Here is an 18,712-nt window from a genome sequence, read left to right on the forward strand (position 1 = left end):
ATGTACATTGTTTCATCTGGTCTTTGCACCACTCGTTAAAATATCTCCCAGCCACCTTTATTTCCGAAAATAATAAGGCAGTCTCCTTTTAACTTTGCACATTCCTAGCTGTTGAGAGTTGCTCTAGAATTTATTTGGAAGAATCCGGTACTTTCTTCCAGCTTCTGTTAAGAAAATTGAAATCCTGCTTTCTTTTTTAATGTCCATTAGCAAAATCACCTTAGAATGAGTTTGTGCCATGTATGTATATTTTTTTATGTGCATGTGTCACATCTGTGGCTATTTAATTCAGTTACCCAAAGAGTAATTATGCAAAGAGCCATAATAAATATTTGAGGTTAGAAGTGGATTTTGACACGGACATATTTCTTACTCTTCTATTTGATTATGTACATTTCAAGGAATTGATTATTATAATCTGTGTATCATTAACTAAAACTATGAAAAGCTCATCGCTAAAAATCCTTAGAGTACTTTTCAACATCCTGTGCTTCTTCAGAGCTTCGAAAATAGACTCCTAAATGAGAACTGTGTTCACATCATGGTTTGTAAGTTATGTGTGTTTAGAAATTTCTCCTGAACTAGACAAAAAGCGTAAGCAAAATTAACCTGCAAGGTTAATTGAACTCTCTTAGGAGAACTGCACTCCATGCCAGAAGGTTGCTGGATTTTCTTTTTAATTTTAAAAAGAGGCAGACACCAACAGACAATTGGGAAAGAGCAGTTTCATACACAGATATGCATCAAAGACACCGCTTGTTAACGATCTCAGATGACTGGATATTCTGAAATATAATGCCAAACAGCATTCTTTGCTAAATAGCTCCAAGTAGAGCCTTAGGAGTTTCTACCTTGTCCAAGGTAGAATAAGTGCCACCAGTGGAATCTAGTTCCTACAACTGACATTGCATTCCGTTGGCAAAGCGTCTCCTCTGATTGGTTTTTGGCATCATTTCAAGTGTCCCCATCCCCCAGCAGCTGCTGTGCTTTAGAGTGCCAGCGTAACTGGGAGAGAGGCAAAGATCATTCAGCTGCAAGCACTGGGGAGGTTTTGGCATCTTCCACATCATGGGAAGCCAGCCAAGTTGTGCTTAAAGCCAACTTCTAAAAAAAGACCTTTCAAAAATATGTTTTATAGCTGAGCTCCTGCTTGAGAAGTCTCCCCCATGTCCTGTCTCCTCTATCCCAAGACTGGCCACAAGCCATTAGCAAGGGGCAGATGAGAAGGGAAAGCTTTGACTCTCACTTTCTTCCTAATCTCCCAGACTCTCAGGGGTGACGTTCTTTACTGGACTTGGGACATATAGGGGAAGTGAGCTGGGGTCCTGTCAGAAGGTGCTAAAACCCAAAGGCAAGAAAGGCATTTGAAGCAAAAGAGTTGGAGCCAGAGAAGGAACAGAAGGAAAGTCATTTGGTCTTGCTTATTTTTTTTCATTCCAGTTTATTTGAAGCTAAAATTCTTTGTGATAAGTATTGGGCTTCTGTCTAACAGGACCTCTCCTGGTTTGACTGAATGTTCCTCAACATAGCTATGTTTCCGGTATGTAAATAAAGGCACCCAGTATTTTCTTTTACTGTTAGGAATTGATGCAAACCCCATAGATTCAGAGATGCAATGACTTTTGACAGTAGCTTTTTAAAAATGATAATAATTGCTTTTTTCACATATGTGTATATCCTAGATGGTGCCAAAGGTCCCAGATCACTGAGGGCATCAAGTTTGTTGGTGGTGCGAGGAGGAAAAATTAAGCGGAAGTTTGTGGATCTGGGGTAAGCACTTCATGGAGTTAAAAAGCAAGCCCTCTGTAAGAGAAGGATTAAAGGAGAAAATGTCAAATTCCCCTTTCTGACTGTGTGCTGTCATTATAGGGCGCCTTTGCGAAGGAATTCCAACAAGGGAAAGAAATGGAAAGAAAAAGAGAAAGAAGCCAGTAGGTTTTCTCCAGGTAGCAGGTACGGGTGGGTGATTAAGAACAGATGTATCTCTGCATCTAAGCTTTCTGGCCCCCTTCCACTGTTAACCAGAATTAGTGGTCAGTATCTCTGTGCTGAAGTGATACAGCTAGAGGTGAGATGAAAACAAATTGCAGTTTGTATTTGTCTTACTCCGATTGAAGCCTACATGTGGCCTCCGGTAGATCCATTGGCTTAATTGCAGAATTATGGTCACATGAACAGTTTTAATAAATGGTTATCTAAATACAGCATAAATGTATCTATGTGATGTGTCAGTTAGACACATTTCAGCATTTTTTGCCTGGCTACCCATATTCTTGTGTCTTCTGGTTATAAGTCTGAAAGGGTAACTTTGCATTTAAGTATCTTGTTGGCTTTCAAGACTGTTCTGTCCACATGCGGGTAAGAAAGACCAGTGTCTCACTGAATTCAGCTATTAAGTTGATTTTTGCTGGCGCCATCAACTATGCTTACTGTTCAATAAAGGCTTTCCTATAGAGAAGTGAGCTTTGTATAGCACATTGTCAAGCTTTCCCAACTTTATTCTGAGATTACATAATTGTAAACTTAGGTTTATATAGGGAGACAGTAAAGCACAGAGCTCTCTCTGAAGTCCAACTGCCTGGGTTTGAATCAGTGCTCTCCCAGTTACTACCTTTAAAACCTTCAACAAGTTATTTAGCCTCTGTGCCTTTGTTTTCTCATATATGAAATGAGGATAATAAGAGTAGCTACCTGTTAGTGTAAGGATTAAATGAGTTTTCATGTAAAGCATTTAAAATGGTACCTGGCACATAGGAGGCATTCAAAAATAATAATGATAGCAATCTGCTATAATTCTTATTATTATTTGCAAGTTACAAAGAAGTTTTATATTTATCATTTCATTTGATCCTTACAATAAGATTGGGAGGGCAGATAATAATACCATACTTTATTGAAGAACTTCACCTTCATAGAATTTAATTGATTAGCCCATGATTATGCAACAAGCAATTAATGTCAGTTAGCTGGGGCTTGGCCTCCTGTCCAGATGTCTTTCCAACACTGCATGTCACCTCCTAGTTACTTAAGCATCTAATGATGTTTACATTTATTTATGAATTTTGGGAATCATCCCAATAGTATAGACTAAGGAAGAAACAGACAAAAAGCTAAGAATAAAAGAATGTAAAATTATTTGGAGACCACCTATCCATTTATAGGTTGTCCCCAGCTGTTACCTTTTTTCTCTTTTCTGGCATACACCTTGGTGAGAAATTGTACCTTCTCCCTGGGATTACAGGAGAATGGGGTAGAGGGTGAGGGATGAGAAGAGAGAATTCCAAAATTAATTATTTTGGTTAGTCTGGGTTTCCTTTATGCTGTACAGTAGAGAAAGGCAAGAAAGCTCTGTTTGTATTGAGGACAAGAATCTCAGGAAAAATAAGGCCATAATGCAACTCAAGAGCACTTTTAACTTTGTGTGGTTTTAGAGTGAGAAATATAAAACAGTCTACTATGTGCCTTAGAATTAAGAATAGAAAACTATCAAATATGCTCAGGGGAAAAAACAACAACAGATAGTGAAACCGTTTAAGGGAGAGAGAGAGATGCCCAAATGCACGATGGGAGAGAAACTTGAACACTTCTGAAGTGACACTGTGCTCCCTTCAGTCCCTGGGCTCCTGAGGCAGCCACTACCTCTCACCTTTGGGGCCCCACCCTCAATGGGACATAAGCGCAGGCATCCAACAGAGTGGAGGGGAGAAGGTTTGACTGAATTTCGTCGTAGGAGCCAGAGAGTTCTCACGCCCTTGTATAAATTGCAGGTGAAAGTCAAGCAGGTCTTGACTCTGTTGGCAAATACTCACCTTACTCCAGGCAAAACCACCATAGTCCAGAGTGGGCGGTTATCATCATGCTGCTTAACCGCAGCCGATACCAGCGTTTGAACCAGCAGCCAGCTAGGCTGCCTAGTCAGCTACATTTTAAAACATTAGCTCTGCAGTCTCTCTGCATCAGTAGTCACAAACAATTCATGTGTACAACATTACAAAGTAGTTTTCAGTTAGAATCATAGTTTCATAATTATTTGTAATTACAGTAGAAGGTTGACAGGACTGAAAGGAATTCATGTAATTGAAACAGTAGGGCAGGGAAGAAGAAGGACTTTTTTCAGTTTCAAAAAATTAAATTTTGAGCTATCACAGTAATTGGTTAACAGTAATCAAATCTAATGACAGCCTCCATTCTCCTATGTAGATGAATAATGGGCCAGAACCTTATTCAGAACATATTCCAGGAAGTACAGTTACTGCCCAGTAGGAGCATAATGCAGTTGAATTGGTTTCACAGGGCCCCTGAAGGTAGGCGGGTGGCAAGCACCATCAGCTGCAGGGTCCCACTGCAGTTGTGGAGAAGAACTGGGGGTAAACTCATCACTCCTGTGAGGTTTTCTCAGAAAAAGGAGGGAATGATTCACAAATTGAGTTAGTAATCTTATCTTTTAGGCTTTTCATCCAGTTCTTATAAGATTGTAAAAATCTGATGAGGTCATTCAATCAGAGATAACCTAAGGCTACGGGACTTGAAAGAGGCCAGACATTCGCTAAATGTGGTCTTGGTTTTAGTTTTTCCCTTCCCAAGGAGTAAAGAATTTACTGTATTCCTTGTGGAGACAAAGTGATTCAAATACATTACCAACATGAAACAAATAGATGAGGTTAAAATAAGAAGTAAACCCTACAGAGATACATGGTTTGGTTCTGTCCTTTTCAAATACGTGCTCAGTGAATTTTCTGATTTAACCAGATAACATAGCAGATAACAAAAGCAGGAAACACTTAATTGTCAGAGCTTGTTCATCCCTTAAAGTACATACCAAAGAGTAAGATAAAATACTCTCCTTAGAGTAAGGAGCCACTGTGTCAGTGGAGTGTCTATTTTTGGAGCTCTGTAGGAGAAGCTCCCAGTTTAGTCACTGAATGGAAAGCCCTGTGAGCAGATATGTGTATCTCAAAGCAAGGCTAGAGGGTGGCACATGGGAAAATTATGGGGAAGGGAGATGGCGCTCCTCTGTGGAAGCAAATCTGCTTTCACCTTAGAAGTGTGAACAGTGGAGAAAACACTGAGCTGGAATCCAGTATTCATCCTGACTTTGCCATAGGTAAGTCTCAATTCCTTGGACTTTGGTTTCCTACCAAAAAATAAGTGTGGTCAACTAAAACTACATAGTCTGTAACTCCCTATCCATCTCTGCCTGCACTATCCAGCATGGTAATCTCTAGTCAGATGTGGCCGTTGAGCACTTGAAATGTAGCTTGTCTATATCGAGATGTGTTATAGGAGAAAAAGCATGCTCGATTTCAAAGACTTCGCATGGAAAAAAACAATGTGACATATCTTTGTATCTTAATAATTTTATAATACTGATTACATGTTGAAATAATATTTTGAATATTTTAGGTGAGATAAAATATATTATAAAAAGTAATTTTACCTCTTTTTTTCCATGTGGCCACTAGAAAATTTTAGTTTACTTATGTGGTTCATATTATATTTCTTTTGGACAGTATTGATCTATATGATTCTATGAAAAACATACTCTTTGATTTCTGACTATTTTGTTGTTCTGTAAATTAGCATGTATTCATTTGTTTGTTCATTCTTTTTTTATCTATATGTACTCCTCTTTGTTCCAAATAGTATTTGTTTATATACAAAAATACATATGGTACAACAGTATAATTTATTTTAAAAGTAAATCAGATAGGGAAAAACAAGATAAAGCAAAAAGTAAGGTTGGTACTTAGAACATCTTCAGCAGTACTTTCATAGTAAATATAACAGTGACCTCCAGTAAAAGCCAAGAGCATAATGTCAAGGCGATTAAGAGCCTGGGTTCAAATCGCAGCTCTGCCACTTGTCCTCTTGAGCAAGTTACTTAACCTCTCTGTACCTCAGTTTTCTCATCAATAAGATGGAAATATATATTTACCTCTTCAGGTCATTAAGGGGATTGAGATCACATTTAAGCACATTTTAAGTCCTTAGTAAATATAAATGGTTATCATCACTATTAATGCTTAAAGTAATTCTTATTGCAGGGATACAAAACAAAATATTTTCTGGACATATTTTTATGGCAGTCTCATTCATGCAGGGGTGACTTTGGTAATATCTTGACGAATAAATGGACTATGTGGATTATAGTTCAGGCAATCCTTCATAGATGCCGTTTCTCTCAAAGAAACTTTAGATAAATCATGGTACTACAGTGAGTTTGAGATTATACTGCGTGACAAGTACCTGGAGGGCAGTTCTGCCCTGTTGCTGAGCAAGGGCCAAGCGTCTGCTCCTGAGCTGGAGTTGCAACACACCCTTTCAGAATAGCTGAGGAGTGGGATAAACACATGTACACAGAGAGAGAAACCCCTTTCTCTGCCTAAACCCGGTCCACAGAGACACCCCAGAGAGAAGCCAGCTTTTTCCTTCAAAATAAAAAAAAAAATTTTTTTAAATAAGAAACAAAAATGTAGCTATAAATGCCGGTAGAGAATGGCCATTAGAAAATGGCAGAATAATTTGAGCCTGAAAAGTTTTAGTGTACACATTACCAAGCCACTAGTGGCCATGAACAGTGATGGTAAAAACTCACCACTGGAGAACTTAACCTTGGCCATGTAGCTCACGTGGGCTTTCCCCTTCACTTGATATTTTTAATGCCCAAAGGTAGTAGCTTTGTTCTTAAAAAGAGGATTATTTGGGTTATAAATTAAGAGTAATTTGTTAAGGTCTCCAATTTTAAAACCTAGCTTTTTTTGAGTTTAGCTCAACTTACAAATCCTGTCATTTTGTTTTACACATCGAGTAAAATTTTATATGAAGTGAAAAAGGTTTCACTTTCGTGAAAACCTTCGAACAATATTAGCTTAGCCTAAGGAGAGCAGACCTGTTCCCCAGTAATTGTCTGTCCTGTTTTTAGCTGCATTTATAAATTTAATCTATTTAGTTTTCCTTTTAAGTAATTTCCAGTGCCTAAAACCTGACAAACTTACATTCCTAACAAATCAACACTTTTCATACTTCAAAAAACTCTTGAAAATCTACTAAATTAAAATAACTACAGTGACTCTAAACATCCCAATACTCTTTATCATTGTGGTAGTTTTACACCTTAATTAGTTAAATCTGAAATCAGTTAAATATATTAAGGTAGACTCAGTAGACAAGTTTCTTTCTCAGTTTCTAATAATACAAGTTTTCTTAAAAACTAACCAGTATATTTATTATTCCTAAACTAATATTTTTGTTTTGATAATATGGATTTTATTTACATGATCATCTTGCTGTTTCATTTTATATCTTCCCAGTATGGGGGAGACTCATTAAGGGAACAGTTTCTCCATCTCAAGTGAGTGTACAGGAGGAAAAAAATATATTTTTCCCTCTAAACTCCTAGGTTCTTCAACTGAAGCCCTGTAAATTAGACTGACAGAAGACAGATTAACAAGGGAAAAGCATACAAATGTATTTAACGTAAGCTTTATGAGACACAGGAGCCTTCATTAGGAAATAAAGACCCAAAGAAGCTGTTAAGCCTGGAGAATTTTTATCCTAGGTTTGATAAAGTGTGGAAAGTTGTGGGGAAGTGTGATAGGACAGAAAGGTATGAGCCTAAGGGTAGTAAACTGGGGAAACTTAACCAGTCCTGTTCATTCATTTGCTCAGGTTCCTCTTGGCATCTGTCCATCTATGGAATTAAGGATGCTCCTTTCCTCTGGGTATAGGGAGGGCACCTCTCTTACATGAGGGTCTTATGACCTGGTTCAGGGGAGATGGGGAAGGTCAGAGAGCCCTTCCTGCACCTGCCATTTCTCAAATTCCTTAAAATATTCATAGCTTAAAATGTTCACTATGCCAAGGTGTGCCCTATTTGGCGGTAGCATGTCGTGAACCCCATCATAAGTTAAGGTTAAGCACTCCATGCTGACCATCTCAAATGGGCTGTTGGTTATTGATCAGATATTTAGACCATAACTCAGGATCTAGAAGCAGGATATTTCAAGGTTGTTGGCCTGGCTGCAGATGGACACCTGCTTGTTATAGCTGTTACCTGTTCAGGTCTCTCAGTCCCCTTCAGAAGGGTCTGGCTTTACAACTTCCGTGTCCTTGGTGGATGTTAGAACCTTGCGCAATTACTTCGTCTGATTTGAGTAAATGGAGGTCTGCAATCCTTCCTCTGGTTGCACCTAACTTTCTTCAATTAACCTCCTTTACTACCTGTTGAATTCTATATTCTGTTTATACTTTTTCTGTTCTGGAAGTTCCTGAACTCCTAATTATATTTTGATGACATCCAATTAGACTCTGAATACTTAATTGTATTCAAAATTAAACCAAACCAAAAAAAAAAAAAATCACCATGGAATGTTTACCTGAGCAACAATTTTGGGGTGCTAGCACCAGGGTAAACTGGTTTCAAGATATATAAATGAGTTTATTGTTTTATAGAGTTGTTAACTATAAACCATTTAAATGCCAGGAGGCAGTTACTCTCCCCACCTCACACCCCCAGCAAATGGCATTTTCGGTTTATAGAGACTTAATTTGAAGACATGCTTTCTCCCAGTTCCTAACAATAAAACAATCAGGGATATAGCAGTGATTTGTGAATCTATTTTTTCCCAAAATGATAGTCATTAGTGTATAAGCTAAAAAGAAAATGAAGTATAGAACACATACCTGTTTTGATCCTCTAGAAATTATTTTCAGACCTATTAAGTATTCATTTCTACCAATCTTGATTTTTCAAGGGAATTATTAAGGATCTGTATGGAGTTTATGCCCCTTGGCCCATAACCTGCCCTCAGAGTCAAAAAAGTCAAGGGAGGGAGGGAAGGAGGGAAGGAAAAATTTTATGTTATTCTTAACAGATTTCTCCACAAAGTGAAACAGACTATAAGAGTGGTCAATAGTAGAATAACTGTTACCAAACCCTTTCTGCTCCTTTTGTAGCCCCGAGAGTTGTATTTCCAAAAGGAAATTGGCATTTATTTTAGAAAGCTGGTGAGCTGATAAGTCTATAATTTTAAAGTAGTAAAGAGTTTGCTTTTTTAAATGAACATTCTATACTCTAGGTCCAAGCAAATGGAAGCGTACCACTGTTCAGATTTTTGAAGGATACTAGGAACCACACAGAGGTTCCATCAGCTCAGGGAGTTTTAGAGTCAAGGATACACAAAGAAATGAGGGGGACAGGATACAGCGCCAGCAGGGCCACAGCCAGGCCTGGAAAATAGTCTTCAAAATACCCCAGGATCTGGTGGTTTGCAGCTGTGAGGACAGTCGTTGTCTCCTTAGAAGTGGGCTTTCTTTGCTTTCTATGTGACTATTCCTTTGTTCCTCTGTTATCGTGGTGTGGAAAGCTAGAGCAGAAAGCCTCTGGATATTATCCAAGGCTGAGCTTCTGTGATCTCATTCATCACATTGGCCTTCGGACCTGTCTTTAGTGCTGGATGTACAAGTCCACATGGAATTTTTACTCTTGAGTATTTCCCTGGCAGTGAGAATTTTATGAAAGGGTTTAATGACACGTGGTCTGCAGATTTTCTTTGAAACATTACCTGGTCAGGATCTGAACTACCAAAAGATCTTTTCAAATAGGGCATTAGAATGACAACAATTTGGCAACAATATTCTTATTTCCTACCTATCAAAAGTGGTAGTGGACAGTGAACTCTATGCTGGAAATGAAGTGATACATTACGCTCTTTTTCCTAGTTCCAAGGAGGATTAAGAAAAGGATATATAAGATCAAGATCCATTCCATATGGGAACAGAGTCAAGTATGGACACTCGAATTAAATAAATAAATCAAGCTTAAAGTGTGGCCGTGTGGCTGACAGGGTCTTGGTGCTCCAGCTGGCTATCAGGCCTGAGCCTCTGAGGTGGGAGAGCCAAGTTCAGGACATGGGTCCACCTCAGACCTCCCGGCCCCACGTAATATCAATCAGCGAGAGCTCTCCCAGAGATCTCTGTCTCAACACTAAGACCCAGCTCCACTCAATGACCAGCAAGCTCCAGTGCTGGACACCCCATGCCAAACAACTAGCAAGACAGGAATACAACCCCACCCAATAGCAGAGAGGCTGCCTAAAAGCATACTAAGTTCATAGATACCCCAAAACACACCACTGGATGTGGTCCTGCCCATCAGAAAGACAAGCTCCAGCCTCATCCACCAGAACACAGACACCAGTCCCCTCCACCAGGAAGCCTACACAACCCACTGAACCAACCTTACCCACTGGGGGAAGATACCAAAAACAGTGGGAACTACAAACCTGCAGCCGGTGAAAAGGAGACCCCAGACACAGTAAGTTAAGCAAAACGAGAAGACAGAGAAAAACGCAGCAGATGAAGGAGCAAGGTAAAAACCCAGCAGACCAAACAAATGAAGAGGAAATAAGCAGTCTACCTGAAAAACAATTCAGAGTAATGATAGTAAAGATGATCCAAAATCTTGGAAAGAGAATGGAAGAAATACAAACGTTTAACAAGGAGCTAAAAGAACTAAAGAGCAAACAAACAATGATAAACTATAAAAGAAATTTAAAATTCTTTAGAAGGAATCAATAGCAGAATGACTGATGTGGAAGAACAGTTAAGTGACCTGGAAGATAAAATAGTGGAAATAACTACTGCAGAGCAGAAAAAAAGAAAAAAGAATGGAAAGAATTGAGGACAGTCTCAGAGATCTCTGGGACAATATTAAACGAACCAACATTCGAATTATAGGGGTGCCAGAAGAAGAAGAGAAAAAGAAAGGGACTGAGAAAATATTTGAAGAGACTATAGTTGAAAACTTCCCTAATATGGAAAAGGAAATAGTCAATCATGTCCAGGAAGCACAGAGAGTCCCATACAGGATAAATCTGAGGAGAAACATGCCAAGACACATATTAATCAAACTATCAAAAATTAAATACAAAGAAAAGATACTAAAAGCAGCAAGGGAAAAGCAACAAATAACATATAAGGGAATCCCACAAGGTTAAAAGCTGATCTTTCAGCAGAAACTCTGCAAGCCAGAAGGGAGTGGCAGAATATATTTAAAGTGATGATAGGGAAAACCTACAACCAAGATTACTCTACCAAGCAAGGATCTCTTTAAGATTTGACAGAGAAATTAAAACCTTTACATACACACAAAAGCTAAGAGAATTCAGCACCACCAAACCAGCTTGACAACAAATGCTAAAGGAACTTCTCTAGGCCAGAAACACAAGAGAAGGAAAACACCTACAGTAACAAACCCAGAGCACTTAAGAAAATGGTAACAGGAACATACATATCTATAAGTACCTTAAATGTAAATGGATTAAATGCTCCAACCAGAAGACATAGACTGGCTGAATGGATATAAGAACAAGATGCATATATATGCTGTCTACAAGAGACCCACCTCAGACGTAGGGGCACATACAGAATGAAAGTGAGGAGATGGAAAAAGATATTCCATGCAAATGGAAATCAAAAGAAAGCTGAAGTAGCAATTCTCATATCAGACAAAGTAGACTTTAAAATAAAGACTAAGGCTTCTCAGTGGTTGAGAATCTGCCTGCTAATGCAGGGGACATGGGTTCAAGCCCTGGTCTGGGAGGATCCCACATGCCGCAGAGCAACTAGGCCCGTGAGTCACAACTACTGAGCCTGCGCGTCTGGAGCCTGTGCTCAGCAACGAGAGGCCATGATAGTGAGAGGCCCGCACACCGCGATGAAGAGTGGCCCCCGCTTGCCACAACTAGAGAAAGCATTCGCACAGAAATGAAGACCCAACACAGCAAAAATAAATTAATTAATAAACTCCTACCACCAACATCTTCTTTAAAAAAAATTTTTTTTAAATAAAGACTATTACAAGAGACAAAGAAGGACACTACATAATGATCAAGGGATCAATCCAAGAAGAAGATATAACAATTGTAGATATTTATGCACCCAACATAGGAGCACCTCAATACATAAGGCAAATACTAACAGCCAGAAAAGGGGAAATCGACAGTAACACAGTAAGAGTAGGGGACTTCAACACCCCACTTTCACCAATGGACAGATCAACCAAAGTGAAAATAAATAAGGAAACACATGCTTTAAATGATACATTAAACAAGATGGACTTAACTGATATTTATAGGATATTCCATCCAAAAACAACAGAATACACTTCCTTCTCAAGTGCTCATGGAACATTCTCCAGGATAGATCATATATTGGGTCACAAATCAAGCCTTGGTAAATTTAAGAAAATTGAAATTGTATCAAGTATCTTTTCCCACCACCATGCTCTAAGACTAGATTTCAAAAAACTGTAAAAAAATACAAACACATGGAGGCTAATCAATACTCTACTAAATAAGTGAATCTCTGAATTTCTTCAGAGGTCACTGAAGAAATCAAAGAGGATATCAAAAAATACCTAGAGACAAATGACAATGAAAACACAACGGCCCAAAACCTATGGGATGCAGCAAAAGCAGTTCTAAGAGGGAAGTTTATAGCAATACAATCCTACCTCAAGAAACAAGAAAAATCTCAAATAAACAACCTAAACTTACACCTAAATCAAATAGAGAAAGAGGAACAAAAAAACCCCAAAGTTAGCAGAAGGAAAGAAATCCTAAAGATCAGATCAGAAATAAATGAAAAAGAAATGAAGGAAATGATAGCAAAGATCAATAAAACTAAAAGCTGGTTCTTTGAGAAGATAAACAAAATTGATAAACCATTAGCCAGACTCATCAAGAAAAAAAGGGAGAAGACTCAAATCCGTAGAACTAGAAATGAAAAAGGAGAAGAAGTAACCACATACACTGCAGAAATACAAAGGATCATGAGAGATTACTACAAGCAACTATATGCCAAAAAATGGACAACCTGGAAGAAATGGACAAATTCGTAGAAAAGCATGACCTTCCAAGACTGAACCAGGAAGAAATAGAAAATATAAACAAACCAGTTACAAGCACTGAAATTGAAACTGTGATTAAAAATCTTCCAACAAACAAGAGCCCAGGACCAGTTGGCTTCACAGGCGAATTCTATCAAACATTTAGAGAAGACCTAACACCTATCCTTCTCAAACTCTTCCAAAATATAGCAGAGGGAGGAACACTCCCAAACTCATTCTATGAGGCCACCATCACCCTGATACCAAAACCAGACAACGATGTTACAAAAAAAGAAAACTACTACAGGACAGCATCACTGATGAACATTGGTGCAAAAATCCTCAACAAAATACTAGCAAACTGAATCCAACAGCACATTCAATAGGATCATACACCATGAGCAAGTGGGGTTTATCCCAGAAATGCAAGGATTCTTTTATATATGCAAATCGATCAATGTGATACACCATATTAACAAAGTGAAGGAGAAAAACCATATGATAATCTCAATAAATGCAGAAAAAGCTTTCAACAAAATTCAACACCCATTTGTAATTAAAAACCCTCCAGAAAGGAGGCATAGAGAGACCTTACCTCAACATAATAAAGGCCATATATGACAAACCCACAGCCTGCATTGTTCTCAGTGGTGAAAAACTGAAACCATTTCCACTAAGATCAGGAACAAGACAAGGTTGCCCACTCTCACCACTCTTATTCAACATAGTTTTGGAAGTTATAGCCAGAGCAGTCAGAGATGAAAAAGAAATAAAAGGAATCCGAATCGGAAAAGAAGTAAAACTGTCACCGTTTGCAGATGACATGATACTATACATAGAGAATCCTAAAGGTGCTACGAGAAAACTACTAGAGCTAATCAATGAATTTGTTAAAGTAGCAGGATACAAAATTAATTCACAGAAATCTCTTGCATTCCTATACACTAATGATGAAAAATCTGAAAGAGAAATTAAGGAAACACTCCCATTCACCACTGCAACAAAAAGAATAAAATACCTAGGAGCAAACCTACCTAAGGAGACAAAAGACCTGTACAAAGAAAACTATAAGACTGTGAGGAAAGAAATTAAAGATGATACAAACAGATGGAGAAATATACCATGTTCTTGGATTGGAAGAATCAACATCATGAAAATGACTGTACTACCCAAAGCAATCTACAGACTTAATGCAATCCCTATCAAACTACCAATGGCATTTTTCACAGAACTAGAACAAAAAATTTCACAATATGTATGGAAACACAAAAGACCCTGAATAGCCAAAACAATCTTGAGAAAGAAAAATGGAGCTGGAGGAATCAGACTCCCTGACTTCAGGCTATACTACAAAGGTACAGTAATCAAGACAGTATGGTACTGGTATGAAAACAAATATAGATCAATGGAACAGTATAGAAAGCCCAGAGATAAATCCGTGCACATATGGTCACCTGATCTTTGATGAAGGAGGCAAGAATATACAATGGAGAAAAGACAGCCTCTTCAATAAGTGGTGCTGGGAAAACTGGACAGCTACAGGTAAAAGAATGAAATTAGAACACTCCCTAACACCATACACAAAAATAAACTCCAAATGGATTAAAGACCTAAATGTAAGGCCAGAAACTATAAAACTCTTAGAGGAAAACATAGGCAGGACACTCTGTGACATAAATCACAGAAAGATACTTTTTGACCCACCTCCTAGAGAAGTGGAAATAAAAACAAAAATAAACATATGGGACCTAATGAAACTTAAAATTTTTTGCACAGCAAAGTAAACCATAAACAAGACAAAAAGACAGCCCTCAGAATGGGAGAAAATATTTGCAAATGAAGCAACTGACAAAGGATTAACCTCCAAAATATACAAGCAGCTCATGCAGCTCAATATCAAAAATACAAACAACCCAATCCAAAAATGGGTAGAAGACCTAAATAGACATTTTTCCAAAGAAGATACACAGATTGCCAATAAACACATGAAAGGATGCTCAACATCACTAATCATTAGAAAAATGCAAATCAAAACTACAGTGAGGTATCACCTCACACTGGTCAGAATGGCCATCACCAAAAAATCTACAAACAATAAATGCTGGAGAGGGTGTGGAGAAAAGGGAAACCTCTTGCACTGTTGGTGGGAATGTAAATTGATACAGCCACTATGGAGAACAGTGTGGAGGTTCCTTAAAAAACTAAAAATAGAAGTACCATATGACCCAGCAATCCCACTACTGGGCATATACCCTGAGAAAACCATAATTCAGAAAGAGTCATGTACCAAAATGTTCACTGCAGCACTATTTACAATAGCCAGGACATGGAAGCAACCTAAGTGTCCATCAACAGATGAATGAATAAAGAAGATGTGGCACATATATACAATGGAATATTACTCAGCCATAAAAAGAAACAAAACTGAGTTATTTGTAGTGAGGTGGGTGGACCTAGAGTCTGTCATACAGAGTAAGTCAGAAAAAGAAAAACAAATACCATATGCTAACACATATATATGGAATCTAAAAAAAAATTTAAATGGTTCTGAAGAACCTAGGGGCAGGACAGGAGTAAAGACACAGATGTAGAGAATGGACTTGAGGACACAGGGAGGGGGGAAGGGTAAGCTGGGATGAAGCGAGAGAGTGGCATGGACATATATACACTACCAAATGTAAAATAGATAGCTAGTCGGAAGTAGCCACATAGTACAGGGAGATCAGCTCAGTGCTTTGTGACTACCTAGAAGAAGGGTGGGATAGGGAGGGTGGGAGGGAGATGCAAAAGGGAGGAGATATGGGGATATATGTATATGTGTAGCTGATTCACTTTGTTATACAGCAGCAACTAACACAACAATGTAAAGCAATTATACTCCAATAAAGATGTTTAAAAAAAATTTTTTTTAATGTGGTAGTGGTGGTTGTTTTAAACGCATTGCTACAAAGGCAGTTCACTTGGAAGTAAGACAAGATATTCATGCTGTCAATCATTATGGCCTGTTAATAAACTTTAAAACAGTATCCATATATTTAAGTACTACCATACCTTATTTGAATTATGGATGGAACTCTTTAAAAAATTCCCATGTTACTTTGATTAATTGATTCAGAAATGTATAACCAAAGAGGAGGAAAATAATCATCAGGTCCAATTAATCTCAAATATCCCCAATTATAAGAGTGTGGGACTACAGGGAAAATATTTTTATGTTTCTGCACAGTCAGAGCTTTGTGAGCATTTTTACTGGAATTTGGGACCTGAGCTAAACGATAAGCCTGAGAAGTTAAATTATGACTAGATAGATAGATTTACCTGCAGAGAGATTTACCTCCCCAGAGGTATGTGATTACATTTTCCAGAAGTGGGGATGGGGAGTGGGGGCCGAGACCCAACTCTGGAGACGTTCCCGGGGCTGTAAAGCTGGAGACACTAGTCTGACATATATTACTTACATATATTACTCTGACATATATTACTTTCCAAAGCATAAGAACCCAAGATCCTTCTCAAGTTGAATTGTTTACATTAAGGAGATAAGATGTCTCTCCCTCTCTCAGAGGAAAGAAGGGAGACAGCTGTCCCTCTCCTATATAATCATCCAGATTCATATTTTTTAGATTCCTCACCTATAATGTAGACCAAGTATAGGATGACAACTTGTTCCCATTGTGTCAGCCTGGAAAGAGGAAATTAGGGCATGGGAAACCAGTGCAATAACTTTTGTAAGTAAATAATAACCTGTTTCTGCTCCAGAAACCTCACATTTGTATTCAGGATAATATTAATATAGTTATTAAAAACTTTAAGAGTGAGCTCAGACATGTATTATTAAAAAATATAGATTCCAGGTCAACTCCTCCCTCTCCCCCAAATTCTAACTTGGTAAGTCCAGGTACCCAAGAATTTGTATTTGAACAGCTACTTCAGATGATCCTTATCAAACTTATTTGGGGACCACTGCACTGGTCCAAGACCCAGGAATAAAAAGTGCTTCTTACAGAAGAACAATCTGCCTCTGCTAGCATGCTTTCTTAAGTTCAGTTATTGTAAACCCACATCCCCCCATTTTTTGATAGTAAGTGGATTTAAGGATACAAATTTTTTTTTTTTTTTTAGTTTAAACTTCAGGATAAAATTGAAGGTTGACACATCTCTAGTTGTTCTTTATTATCCTTGCAGACCCGTTTGGGTTGGCTTTTTTTAAAAAATAAATACACCATTAAAATCATCAGATCTTCTGGAATCTTTAGTGTGACAAACACTTTTACTGACCCAACCTGTGGTTTCAGTATGGTACCAAAACTGCACTGACTTTTGCATTCTCTTTAGATATTGTTCTCATAATCCCCTTACACATATATTGCTTTACAGTTTACAAGATGCTTTTACAGTAATTGTCCCATTTGATTCTCACAATAATCTTTGGAAATGAACAGGAACTGTTAGGAGTTGTATTACCTATATAAATTAGAAATATATAATATTTCAAAATAATGAGATGTGAGACGGTTGAAATTCACTATACATCTGGGACAAAAGTTGTCCGTAAGTCATGCTGTTGAGGCACTTTTAATTGAAAGAGAATCTCTTTGTTGTCATGACATCAACAGCTAACAAATAATAGGCATTATATCAGAGATCACTTGGACATATTGAGGGTGACTTCTTTCAAGTGCATAGAAACTACTGTCCATTCCTGCCTCAGCTCCTGATAATTTTTTTTAACCAAAAGGTAAATATAAATATGCAGGTAGCTGCATTAAGAAAAAAAAAGTCTGGTTTGTTTCTTTTTTTTTAATTAATTAATTTATTTTTGGCTGCGCTGGGTCTTCATTGCTGTGCACGGGCTTTCTCTGGTTGCAGCAAGCGGGGCTACTCTTCCTTGTGGTGCACGGGCTTCTCATTGCAGTGGCTTCTCTTCTTGTGGAGCATGGACTCTAGGCGCGCGAGCTTCAGGAATTGTGGCACTCGGGCTCAGTAGCTGTGGCTTGCAGACTCCATAATTGTGGCTCACGGGCTTAGTTGCTCTGTGGTGCGTGGGATCTTCCCGGACCAGGGCTCAAACCTGTGTCCCCTGCATTGGCAGATAGATTCTTAACCACTGCACCACCAAGGAAGTCCCAAAAGTCTGTTTTCAACTGTGTTTTTCAAATGCCTTTGAGTCCTTTAAATATTAAATAAGCATAGACCTTTATACCTTTACATTTTTCAAAGCACTTTCACACTTATCTAATTTAATTCTTAACCACATATGATTGATATATATATATATATATATATATATATATATATATATATATAATATCCACCTTTTATGAATGAGGAAATAGACTCTGAGAGAAGGCCCAAGGCCATGTACACAGGAAGTGTGTACGGTTTTAGGACCTCGGGTCTGATGTTCCTCCTGTGATAAGGCACTAAGATTATGATGAAAAACCAATAAGGTGTGTGTTCTGCTTAAAGTATCATGAGCCCAGAAATTTCCAAGTATTTAAATATATCATTTTCTAAAGTCTCAGGCTCTTGAGAACCTGTGCTCAGAGGAGGCCAGGATAGAATGCTGGTTATGAGCTCATGTCACTAGTGTGAGGCACTGTTATGTGACCCAAATAAAGGGAATGCTGTGATGATTAACTTAATAGCAGTTCCTAAAAGACCATGCCCCTCCCTGATACTAATTTATCCACATACATTTATTAGGCACATTTCATAAAATTCATCGTGGCAATAATGATAACAAAATATTGATCATTGTTATAGAATCCATTTAGATGCAAAAAAGATAACTATTGGACTTCCCTAGTGGTCTAGTGGCTA

The 18,712-nt window shown here is 38.1% G+C and overlaps 1 protein-coding gene across 17 annotated transcripts in view; it reads left to right on the plus strand.

The window, feature by feature from the left end:
- Nucleotides 1-18,712, plus strand: part of PPP1R9A (protein phosphatase 1 regulatory subunit 9A) — a 313,162-nt gene that overhangs the window by 282,020 nt on the left and 12,430 nt on the right. For 14 of the 17 annotated variants that reach the window (XM_059073785.2, XM_059073788.2, XM_067042517.1 and 11 more), the window contains 2 exons: nucleotides 1,683-1,770; nucleotides 1,870-1,953. The exons of the other annotated variants lie outside the window; for them this stretch is intronic. In XM_059073785.2, the coding sequence (XP_058929768.1) occupies nucleotides 1,683-1,770; nucleotides 1,870-1,953 (172 nt within the window). The remainder of the gene's footprint in view (nucleotides 1-1,682; nucleotides 1,771-1,869; nucleotides 1,954-18,712) is intronic. 17 annotated transcript variants of the gene reach the window in all.

Source organism: Kogia breviceps, chromosome 9, assembly GCF_026419965.1.
Source record: "Kogia breviceps isolate mKogBre1 chromosome 9, mKogBre1 haplotype 1, whole genome shotgun sequence".
Lineage (NCBI taxonomy): Eukaryota > Metazoa > Chordata > Mammalia > Artiodactyla > Physeteridae > Kogia > Kogia breviceps.